This window comes from Stegodyphus dumicola, chromosome 5, assembly GCF_044657685.1.
Source record: "Stegodyphus dumicola isolate Sdum_Otavi_A_Nest chromosome 5, ASM4465768v1".
Lineage (NCBI taxonomy): Eukaryota > Metazoa > Arthropoda > Arachnida > Araneae > Eresidae > Stegodyphus > Stegodyphus dumicola.
This window is the reverse complement of record NC_140772.1, coordinates 200,550,072-200,563,200: the sequence shown is the minus strand read 5'-3', so window position 1 is coordinate 200,563,200 and position 13,129 is coordinate 200,550,072. Positions and strand designations below refer to the sequence as shown.

Here is a 13,129-nt window from a genome sequence, read left to right as displayed (position 1 = left end):
GCAGATATACAGAAATATATATAAATATATATAAAAACTCAATGTGGCAATAGCGCTTAGCCATGGCCTGCAGTGGCCCGATATCTGTTTTCTTGACCATGGGGCCCGGGGTGCATGAGTATATACCCTGAACAAATGATCAGCTTGTCGCAGGACCCTCTCTGCTTAGTCCCCAAGCGAACTTGGTGCTCATTATATCGACTCACTCAAGGGATGAAAGGCTGAGCCAACTTTGTCCAGCCCAGGCTTCGAACTCCGGACCTGTGGCGCTCCTGCGCCACCCAAAGTCTGGGCCCAGAAGTTTGTATTATCTCGAATTGGGATTTTGCGTTGAATTATTATGAACCGTTTCACATTTTACTCGAGTCTGTTGCCATTCGGTTAAATGTAATATATTTATCCTTCAAAGCGAATCTGTCTGCCGTGGGTTAACAAACTAAGTTTTGGAAACAATACATGCAGTTCTTAAAAATATTTGTCTATTACTGTTGAATAGGATTGATTTAAATAACAAAAATGCATTTAATTCACGATATTTCTAATCAAAAATATTCAATATTTCATAGAATGACATTACATATTTTTAGTCCAAAGGGGCTTTGTCGCTAAGGAACTAAAGTTTTCGTTTTGCGATTTTGCGTTGAATCACTATAAACGGCGAATCACTTTTCAAACTGTTGCCAACAAATGTTAATCTTGCATTATATTTGAAGAAATAAAATAATGAAAAATCTGCATAAATGTATGTATATTTCTCGCATTGTGATAAAACAACGGTTCATAGAGCCATCGAATTTTGAATGTCGTAATCCTCTTACGAATATGGGCATGTGGAAGACCACATTTGAAATTTGGAATTTGTTTTATGATCGATTTCATATTTTGTAAAACGTTAACGAATTTTTGAGTAACAAACTCAACGATTTAAAAGCGAGCAATGGCAACACTCTACTGGGAAAAAAAAACCTTTTTATCTCCAGCGCGCGGAACTGTGTATCGGAAATTCTAAAGATAGGCTCATTTTAAAATTATTTTGCGACATTGCTGTTAAGTTGAATTTTATGTTTTACGTGCAAAGAACATCATACTTAATAAATCAAGGTAACACACAAAACGTTAAAAAAACGTCGTTTTGGACGTAATTTAAAATCTGAAACCTTTCAAATTTTTTTTCTTATTATTTATTTCATATTTTGTAATTATTAACGAATTTTTGATTAACAAACTCAATGATTTGAAAGCGAGGAGTTGCAATACTGTACGGAATGAAACATTTTTATCTCCACGGCGCTAGACTGTCTTTTGGAAGTTCTTAAGATATGCTGTTTTTAAACATTTTGTAATTTTTTTTATGTTGAATTGAATTTTATGCGTTGTAAGAGCGAAGAACGTGATATTTAATAAATAAAGTAAACACACTAAATTTAATAATAAAAAGGCAAAAAAAAAGTTTTGTAAATCCATCTTAGTAAGAAAACTGAATAATGAAATGGTGAACTGGGAAAAGACTGAAAAAATATAGAAAAATGTAAACCAACATTAATGCTGCATCGGGAATTCTAAACATATGCTGCTATGTTGCTTTTAAAACTTTTGCGATTTTGCTTTGAATCGTAAATGCGAAGAAAGCGATACTTAATAATAAAGCTGAAAAGACAAAAAAAAAGGGGGGGTTAGGAGTGAATGAAATCGCAGACTGGTGTTGACTGCGAACTTACCGAGAAGCTAAAAAAAAACTTAGCAAATCCTTTTTAACGATCTTTAAAATTTGAAACCTTTCAGATTTTTTTTTCATAATTCTTTTCTTTTCTTTTAGCATCACTCACAACTACCAAAGAATGTGTGAACCTTTGTCTCATTAAAAATGTCTCCACTGGGATTTGTTTCTGCCTGTGTTTTAAAATGTTCCTAAAGCAAGACATAGCATTGACATTGCAAACATTTATGCTTGTGCTTACTACTACATTACCAGGGTGATAATGTTCTGTGAATCTTTGCACCTTACCCCATTTTGCACAAATTTTGCTGATCTAAAAGAAACATCTTTCCTTCGTTCATATTCTTCTGAAGGCACTTATTTCATCCACTGCATTAATTGCATTTCGACGCGTCCTTCATTTCCGGCTTTTTTGTTCGTATCTCGAAACATCGTTCGTATTTCAAGACATTTTTCGTTTGGAAAATTTCTTCGTGAACCAATTTGTTCACAATCCAAGCTGTTTGTGAAACAAGGATCTCCTGTATGGTAAATCGATCCGATGGCTGCATTTGATTTTAACCACGCATTTACACAAATATACAACCTACAGCCTCGGACATGATTGAAAGTGCCTTTATCCTTTCGCATCCTAAATCATTGCACACACATCTATCTCGCTCTATGTAAATATATGTGATATTTTAATGCGTAGGAGGAATACAGTACTTTAATTTCTGGCATTCGAAGATAGTAGGGGCATTCGAAGGCAGTAGTGGCTGAGGGTGAAGGCGTGATGACGCAGCTAACACAACTGAGCTTGAAGTATCCACCATCTTTATTTTTACACATATCAAATCATTTCTTTGGCAGACAAGTTACGTTTCGATCATAGTTGAAGCCAATAATTTTTATGTACACATGTTACAAAAGTAAGACATCATTTTAGATCAATAAGCATAGCAGAGCAGAGAAGTTTGCAAGGCAGAAGTTAGAAAAAGGAACGACATAATTGCTCTCGAAGCAGTATTTATACTACGTAGGTGCATATATACGGCTAAGATGCGATTGGTTAATTTTAAGTTTTAGGTCCCTTTTGCAAGCAGTGTTATGTAATTTGGAAAGATCTCGAATTTGGGAGAAAGGATGAACTTAGACGGAGAACATAAAATCTAGAATAGTCAATTTTGAGGTTGCCAATCATTTCTTAGCGTAGCCATCGTATTTTATTATATCTTACATACATTTATGTGTGTGTGTAATAGGATGACTTTAGGATAGCTGCAATGGATTGGCGATGGTTCTTTGCGTTCTAACTTGGAGAGGCTTTACTGCGTACTTAGACAGACGACATTCGAAGACAGACCTAGCCATAAATTCGCACAGAATTTTATTCCTGGATAATGAATTCTGAGGACACATATTCGTTTTCAGTTCACATTATCATTGCCGGGTGCGCGATGCACACCACAATTTCATACAGATTATATTTTTAGAACAATGGACAATAGTAAGTTGAGGCTAAGCGAACGAAATAGTGTCTTTACGGGAAGAGTGTTGAAGCAAAAGCGCTCAGTTATCCAGTATGGAGGCTAATCAAGAGCAGGTTTAGGTTTAGGTTGCATTTTAAGAGAAAGGTTTCAGTTCTCGAAATTTTGAGCTTAGATTCCAAATTAGCTACGAAACCAGCGTTACGCAAGCCCTGTGATATAGACTGATATAGAAATTTCGCAGTCCAGAAAAGTTATTATTACTCTTAGAACCGAGATGGGCTATTAAGGACTACTGATAGTTTTATCAGGTTCAATGTTCCGTTTTACTTTCTTCGGGAACATGCAAGGACCTGACTCGGAACAGAGAGCTTACTAAAGCTATGTTCAATAATTGTGGGAAGTAGACAGGATACACAAGAAGGGTATACAAAACCCTTTATTTTTCTCTATTTACAATAACTTTCGTACTTCGGAATACAAAGACTCACTACTTGTGGTCTAAACGCAAGAATATAAAAATAAAACTAAACTCTAATTTAACTTTAAAATAATAAACGTGAAAGATTGGCCTTATATTAACAGGAAGCCGTATGTAGTACAGAGAACTGTGAACACTACAATACGTTTAAAAATTATCAAGAGGATTAAAACCTCTGGCCTGGAAGGCAACCAGCAACTGAGTAAAACTTCTAAGGTAAGCGGCCTGCTTCGACTCACTGCTTCCTCTCTTTCGCTTGGCAAAAAGCCACAACTTAAATACTTGGCGTTCGCCAGACAAACTTTGCATAAATACATTAACGCTTATAATTCTGGCCGGAAGTAGAAAATAAGAAGTGATAGTAAAGATTTAAAATAAAATAAACGTTAGTAAAACTTAAGATCCTTACAGTTTAAATTGTAATTTTTAATTTTACATAGGTTTTATTGTTATTTACATATCTTCTATATCACATTATATATGTATAAATACATATAAGAAATTATGAATTATTTTTAATAATGTTTTAAAGAAACATTATCTTATTTCAGGTAAAAATTGTTTCAGAGAATTAAAAGTGGTATTAGGCAAAGACACAGAGAATACGTACTATTTTAAATTATTTTAGATTATTATTAAAGCTGGAAAATGTTTTTTAGCAAATTTTATTCCAAAAGGGAAATGCGAAAAAGCAATTAAAATGTCAAACAATACAATAAGGGAAACAAATAAAAACTATTAATCGTCCTCTACTTAATGTTTCAAGTAGGAATTTACAAGGGGTAATTATTTAAAACATCAACCCGGTTAATTAATGACTGCCAAATACATGTTTCAGTCTTCATGTTACTTTCAGATTCATACTGCTACTAACTAATTTTTCAAAATTATTAAATAATAATTCAAAGTAGAGGGGAGAACGGTTCTGAAGACAAACGGCGTAACAGGCTATTCAGCAACAGATGCAGCAAGCGAGATGCTATGTATTCTAAAATGAAATTTTGGTTCCTAATATGAAAATAGAGTTTTGATTTAGTTTCGATGTGCATCTTGATTATCTTGATTCGTAATATTTAAGCTACTAAACTTACTATTGGTTGAAGCCTTTATATACTATATCACCCTTCTTATCCATCTTGAAAGTTTTACCCGACTTTTACTTTCGCAGTCGTTGGTCGTAATCATGCGTTACCAATTACAGAAATCTTTTAAATGATAAGATTTTCATGTTTCGGGAATATCATGTTAAACAAATTAATTTTGGACAAATAACGAACTCTAAATTTTAATGCGGTCTGCCGGTTTCTATACTTATATTTGGAAAAGTTTTATACGCGTTATGAAATAATAAAAATCCGTGAAGTTTGACTTCGACAAAAATTTATAATTTCAAAATTTGCAAGTGTTGATGTCATTTTCAGCTTGCCTTTATCGCTTAATTAAGTTAGTATGATTCGAAGAAATAAGTTTAAACGTTGTGTTTAAACGTTGTGTTGTTTGTTTAAAGTGTAAAAAATGTTACAATTTTAAGATGCGCACAATAAAATCATGTGGTGTCGACATCAGATTTTTTTTTCTTGGATGAATGTAGCTGAGAACTCCTTTTGTATGTTTGAGCTTTACTACAACTTATAAAGACTAACTAATTAATTCTTAAGTCAAAAAATGTGCCGTGCGCAAAACAGATTTTATGCATCAATGCGGTAAATGTAGTGTTGAATTGCATAAAGAGTACTTTGTAGAGTGGCATAAGCATAGTACGCAACTGCCCTGTTCCTCGAACAAAGAAGTATAAAAAATACACGATTGTTAATAATAATTAAATGGAACCGCCCTCTCCGATTGGGGAAAGCCTACCCCAGCCATGCCTTTTTATGTAAAAGGAGCCGATTTTTGAGACAGAATTTTATTTAAAAATCTGGTAGTTAAAGTGCCAATTACCTAACTACCTCTAGGTCAACAATGCACACAAGGATACTGCAAAGCATTTATATGTTTCAAGCATATAAATCTATGCATGCATTATAGCAAAAGGATTTCCTTGTCTCTCTTAGGCTGAAAATAAATCATCCCAACTCAAATTAATCAAAATTATAAGTTTCTGACAGTACTATAAAAGTATTTGTTTTATACGAATGGGAAAAGTATTAGACGTTATCTGAAAAGGACACTCAAAGAATATCAGTAACTCAGAGATACGCAGTTTAAGCTATAATGTTTCATGCGATCTTTCCACGCGCAACATTTTGTATTATTGCCAGATATATTGAAACAGGTGGCATATTAACAGTTACTTCCGCTCTGAATCACACAATGGGAATGACCACGACTCTTACTTAATCTTCAGAAGACTCCACTTACCAATAATCCTTTTAAGTTACAGATATTGAGTAATGCGCATTAGGGATAAACTATGAATATTTTTTCTAAAAATATCCTGAAAAGTACATTAACTAAAATGTCAATTAAATTTTAGAAACGAATTTTGCGTCGAAGCAAAGTATAGATCTTAACAATAAAGTTATTGCAAATAAAATGAAAACATACAAACACACATTTGCGGTCGTTAACATTGCGGAATATTTGATGACGGGTATAAAAATGTTTTATATCATTGAAATGACCTAAAACTAAAATAAATTAATCATATTATGGAAGCGCAATGCTGGAAACAATTTAAAAATGATTCAAAATTACCTATATGCTGTTGATATTTATTCTCATGCATGTACAAAATTCCTGCGAATTCATATAAATACATCTACTTGAAAATTTGTAAAAATAATGCGGAAAGAATATTACATTATTAGTTGTTATTTAAATTTTATAATCAGCCCACTTTACTATAGTTCTGAAAGTATTAAATTACTTCAGACAAAATATTCTTTGGTTTTCAAAATAACGTAAAAGCGCTGAAGATTCTTTAAAGTAATTTTGCTATATATTTGAAAGTATAAATGCTATTCATAATAACGTTAGAAGGTATTTTCTCTCCCTTTTCAGTATGACTACGTGGTGTAACTGGAAGCAGACTTGACGCGTAATTAAGAGGTCCGGAGTTCCAATCCCGCCGATGGCACTGGACATTTCTTCAATTTCCTGATAGCGAAAAAATTCTAAGAATCTTTACAAGAGGCGTTCGAACTGGACGATATTTCGCCACCACCAGGATTTGGGCGACTAGGTCCTCTAACTCCTAATAGCCCTTTAAAAGGGGGAGTATATAAAGTATTTTCTCCCTCCTTTCCCCATGCCTTTGTGGTGTAACTGGTAGCACGCTCAACGTGCATTCTGGAGATCCGGAGTTCAAATTCCAGCGAGGTCGTTGCACATATTTCCCGTTCCTGCTTCGATATAACCTAATGACTCTACAATGTAACATCTAATAGTTTGTTGTTTTGAGAGTTTGATCTAGTGGAATGCACTGAATTTGAAGTAACATACAAAAGATTTGAAATATATACACGTGCAGAACTTAATTAAACCAAACACAAAATACAGGCTTGAAAAAGTAGAGAAATTCTTGATTAAATAAAAGATAGAAATATTTAAAAAAATTTACACTCTTAAAATATGTATAATTAAAACTTGGGATAACTTAGAACAAATGATGAAAAGAGAATTACTAAATACACTATGCATAACTTGATACTAATTTCACCAATTCCTATTGTGGAAACGTTTTGTCCTTTTGCACTGAAGATTTTAACAGTCGGATTATAAACTATACTATGATATTCGTTATAATTCAAATATTTTAATTTTTTCGAAAATTTAAGATCTGCGAAGATCGATGAAAGGCTTTTTATTGTAATGATTAGGGTTTATCGAATACCGAAGCCTTTAGAAACAACTAAAATGGTTGAAGCGCATGCATATAGTATTATACTGATAGCCCTTGTGATTATCATTATCAGTCTCGAATAAATTTTATGCTATCTGTCTCATTACCTGAATATTTGCTTAGCCCAAAATAGACAACTCTGGAAGAATTCATGCAGTTAATGTTGGTATCACGTAAAATTAAATACAAATGATTCATTAAAGCAAGATTTTATCACGAAGCTTTTCAGTAATACGGACAGTTTATCCAAATTTTTGGCTGTGTTAATCGTACATAAATTAGCGATTTTTGCATAAGACTACATATGCATTTATCTATATAATTACTGTATATCGAAAAGAATTTATTGGTAGGAAATAAAGACTATGAAACTAAAGTTTGTAATCAAGGTAAGAAGCATCCTAAAATAATACTTCTAAACATATTTTAATTTCTGAATCAGTAAAAATTATGTAAACACATTATATTTCCTAATACGAAAAACAAACGAATAGCAATTTTTTGACAACAAAACATTTTAACAGCTCAGAAAATTAGCATACATTGTAATTGAAAAAAATTAGTATACATTGTAGGTTTTTTAATAACAACAAAAATTAAAGATACAATTCAAATTCTTGGGTATGCAAGCATGATATTCTTACAGAGAACATGCATCCCAAACTTTGTAAAATAAGATATGATGAATTACATGCAATATCATACAAAAATTAATAAATTTTTAATTTATAAAAAATTAAATTTAAAGGCTAGATGATATATATATAACAAATTAAATTATTGATTAGTAAAGTATTTATAATTAGTAAGTAAATCAAATTTTAGGCAACAAAATTAATATACATGCAGGATCAAGAGACTGAAAGTGCTTTAAGCTTCTTCTTTGAGCAGATCAGCATACAATTAATACAGCTTAATTTATGATATTAATAGGGAGAATTTCTGTACGAACACCCTAGAAAAATTAAAAGAAATTAACATCAGAAATCTCATTCTTAAATTTCTGATCATAGCTATAACTTATAATAAGCATATGAATTTAAAAAAACAATTAGGAAGTTGTTAATGAAAATTTATATTTCAAGAATGGAATGAACTCCAGTGAATTATTTGATCATGGCAAAGTACATTAGAACTCCAGTCATTCCACCACGGATTGACTTGATTTTACTTTAGGATGCAGTCCATAAAGAATTCATATTCGTTTTAATGTATTTTAACCAAGGAAAATAGGTTGCGGAGGAAGAGAAGATCCTTGTCTCCTGGATTTCAAATCAAACAAACAAAGGAACGAACAAACAAAATAAATATATAAATAAATGAACAAAAATCTGAAAGCTTTCAGATTTTATATTATGCCCAAAGGGATTTCAATGTTTTGTGTGTTACCTCTACTTATTAAATATCATGTTCTTCGCACTTAAATCATAGAAAATCCAGTTCAACAACAATATCACAAAATATTTAAAAATAGTATCTCTTTAGAATTTCCGATACACAGGCTCGCGCGCTGGAGATAAAAATGCTTTTTTCCGTACAGTTTTGCCATTGTACTTTGAAATCTTTGAATTATTTGATCAAAAATTCATTAAAGGTTTAACAAAATATGAAATAAATAATAAAAAAACTTCCAAATTCCAAATTCGGGGGTCCAGATGCTCATGTTCGGATTTGATGGCTCTAGGTACGTGGCTATAGGAAGGTGTAATTTTTTCTTCATTGTATTGTGCCAATAATGTAGTAATGTTTAAATAATGGTCCCTTACGTATTCTAAAAAGCTCATGAGGATAAGAACTTTCTGTTTTATTTGAACTTCTGTTTTATGACTGAACATTTTGTTTTATGTTGCCGAAATATTCGTGAGGTACAGCAACAGGAAAAGGAAAAACCTAGTGAATTAAAGATTAAAAGAAAAAAAAATAATCAAAATTTGTTAACCCAAACTGTGAGAAAAATAAGTGATACATTAAAGGAGGACAACTTTGATAATCGCGATTTGGAAGGCTTAAAAATATCAGATGGAAGAGAAAGCTAATCAGATCATTCAGCTAAATTATAAAATATAAAAGTATAATAAATGATTTAGAAATGCTTGAAGCAGATGTTTGACAAGCCAGGATTATTGCCAAAAAATTATCGTGTCCCAAATCGAGAATAGATAAGTACGTTAATAAAAGCGAAAGGGAAACTAACGAATCCTTTAGAAATTCTTAAGAAGGGATAAATAGTAAATATCCTAATATCAAATTGTCTAAATTGAAAATAGAACATTATAATGGTAAATATGTAAACTGGTAGGAATTTGGGGAACGTTTTAAAGAATACTGAGTTCTGATTACTAATTGAACTGAAGTGTAATGATAACTATGGTAATTGTAACTAATTGTAACATGTTATTTGTAAAGTATTTACGTATAGGACACTCCGTTTATTTGCTAGATCATTACAAGAAGAAACCCAAAAATAACCGAGATTATTTTTAAGCAATTGTGTTCTACTTTACACTTGCATACTTAAGTACCTTCAGAGTATTCACTAGCTTCGACGCACTTTTCTCAGCATGCTGTCCATTGCTTGAAGAGTGGAAAGAGGTCTGGAACTCTTGGCACAGAATATTGGAACATTGAGCCTTCTCTTGTAATAGAATCCACATCACGGTATTGCTTTTTTTAATCCACTGAATTTTGGCATTTGACTTTTGGCATATTTGTGAAAATAAAGAAAAATTGCACCCAGCAGAAGGAGAAGATATGAACGTTAAATGCTACATTAGTACCCAAGTTTGGCGTTTTTTCCGAAGAAACGCCGAATGGAAATCTAGTGTATGGTCTTTTGTTAAGAGTTTGGTGAATAGTCTTTCGAAGACCTTTAAAAATAGCTTTGCGCCACCCAGACGGTATAGTGGCTAGGGGAGCCTGACTACGATATCGAAAGGCCTGGGCGCGAATATCGGAGAAGGCACGGATATAGTGCCTTCATAGGAGGTAATGTTGCCGCCAGATTCTTTGTCTTAGGTGCCTCCACAATAAAATGGCCACTACTTCTGACCTTAGAAGTGGCCAGTGTCGTTATACGCAAGTGCCCGCTATTGGAAAAAAATAGCTTTGCTGCACTTTTGAGAGTATTTTCCTCATTTCACTCTCAATGTCTATATTGTAGCAGACTTCATTTGGCATGTCATTTTTGGATCAGAAAAAAACACTCGTACAGTTTACCGAAATGATTTATTCAAATGCTTGACGAATCATAATAACGGTCTTTCTTGCAGATGTCTTCAATAAAAAAAACAAAATTTCAAGCACACTGTTTGTTTTTTGTGGTCGCACACCAGAAAAATCACAGACCGCTGCGAGGAGGAATATAAATAAATAAGTGCCAAAGCCGAACTCTCTTTACTTATATAGATATTATTCGGCAAATAAGCACTAGAAATCCTAAGCTAATATGCTTTAGTGGCGCAACCCCTTATTTTGAAATGCTTGCGTGTAATGCTGTCCTGGTATTTTCAGATTAGCCCTGCGTATACTGTAAGTAACTGAAATAAGGGGAAAAGCAAACAGACCATTTAAATCGATTCCACGTCGTTCGCAGTATCAGGATTTGTATTATTAAATGAAAGAAAGCAAACATACCTTTAAATTCTTTACACATCTTTCCCAGTTTTAGAATTTTGTTGATTAATATGCATAGGACAATTATTTTTCTTACAGCATATATGTTCTTCATTATAAGAAGCAATAAATAAATGACTTGAAATAACAAAGTATTTATTGTTAGCAAAAGTAAAATAAGTTTAGGGTAAAGTAGCCAGTTTATCTATTCATGTCAAGATGATTCGTTAAGGATGCAAGATTATTAAATCTTTGATTTTAATTTTCCTGTTCCATAATTCACAGACATTGTAAAATGCGTAGTATTAAAGCTTCCAAGTGCCAAACAAGTAACATTATTAATTGGACAGGGAAAAACAGGCAGTCATTACTTTTACATGCAAAGAAGACTCCAAAGGAACGCTCGAGAAAGGTACGTATCGTTTCTAATGTTTCTGAAGTTAAATCGTTGGTAAAAAAAGGAAATCCACCGACGCAGAAATCAATCGCTACCATCTGTAACAGCAATAAATAAAATAATAAAGCAAGATTTACAACTTAAAAAAGCTAAAAAGAATAATATTCACCACCTTTTGCATAGGCCTGTGGAAAATTTGATAGAATAAATAGAAAAATAATAGAATAAATATAAAATAAATAGAAAAATTTGTAGAACTCTCTATAAAAACTAATATTTAGCAGGAGATAAATGGGAATATATTGTGATCCTTTAAGGGTTTACCTTTTAAGTGTTTATTAAAAAGTCTATTTATTATCGAAAATGAAGGGACGAAAATGTATAAACCTCATTCCAAAGGGTAAAGGGTTTATGATTATCGCAAGATTCTCTTACAGTGGCAAGAGAAAGTTTTAAGTCCGATGTTTACATGAGAAATTATATATTTTTTTATTCCGATGGCTATTAGTGAGTGAAACTTCATCAAGACAAAGTAATAAGTCATCCTTCGAAAATTACCACTGCATTCCTTAGGAAAAAATGAAGACAGATTTTAAAAAATGATACAGGTATTGCATATATAGCTTTTCAACGTATTTCTACGAAGCCATGACGTTTCATCTATGGACTATTGTGCCTCTTGAAAAAAGCTTTTTCTAAGCGCAAACCCACTACGCCTCGAAAGTAGTTAAAGAGGAATAGAAATCACTACTAAAAACCTTTCGGTCATGGAAATCAAATCACGATGCAGACTTATTGTGTAGAAAAAAGGCTATCAGATCGAACATTTAAAATATTCACTTTGCATTTTAAACATCAATTAAACCTCCCCAAAATCGTTCTAAAAACCCGTAAATACACTTTGTAGTTTGGATAAGTCTGAAACTCTCAGTGCATGCTTTGCTCCAAAGATAAGGTGTGTACTATAATAGAATAAAGATAATTTAATGAGACAAATGAAATATCCCAGTGAAAACGGCTAGGTAAGATTTCAAATACAAATAAATATTTGTTATTTTTAGCGCAACAATACGCATCCATTTACAGATGAGACGATCCTGGGTTCAGACATAGATTTCAACACCAAATTCGGAACCGACTTTGCAAGAAAGAAAACAAAACAAATTTAGATTTTTATGTGTATTGTGTAATTACATATAATGAAACGAAACATTGCATTTGTGGCCAAAGAAGAGAAGAAATAGTATCTAGAAAAAATACTTCCAACATGCCTTCGTTTTTATTGATTCCAATGTCTTTGTCAAATCTTGCGCGGTGTCAATATCAAGCCAGTGATCCTTTAACTTCTCAAACTCAGGATGTTTCATCAAAACGGTAAACATGAGTTTCCCACAGTGCCTGCGCAAGAGAAAAATTTTGTAATTAGTTCAAGAAATATGTGATAAAATGCTCCTTCAAATGCCACATTAATATTCAGCAACTTCGCATGTGGTAGCTTCAGTTCTCTTTTTCATATTTTATTTCCTGAATTTGTTTTTCTTTTTAATGCTTTATATGCAACACCTCATCAAATATCTTCATTTGGATTTCGTTAGAAGTACGTTTATGC

General features: G+C 32.5%; 1 protein-coding gene across 1 annotated transcript in view; it reads right to left on the bottom strand.

The window, feature by feature from the left end:
* Positions 1–9,332: 9,332 nt before the first annotated feature.
* The window catches only part of LOC118189782 (uncharacterized), a 107,406-nt gene continuing 103,609 nt past the window's right edge, over positions 9,333–13,129 (bottom strand). The window contains exons 13-14 of the mRNA XM_085817863.1: positions 12,792–12,918; positions 9,333–9,401 (exon numbers count right to left, since the gene is read on the bottom strand). Coding sequence (XP_085673989.1) covers positions 9,333–9,401; positions 12,792–12,918 — 196 coding nt within the window. The remainder of the gene's footprint in view (positions 9,402–12,791; positions 12,919–13,129) is intronic.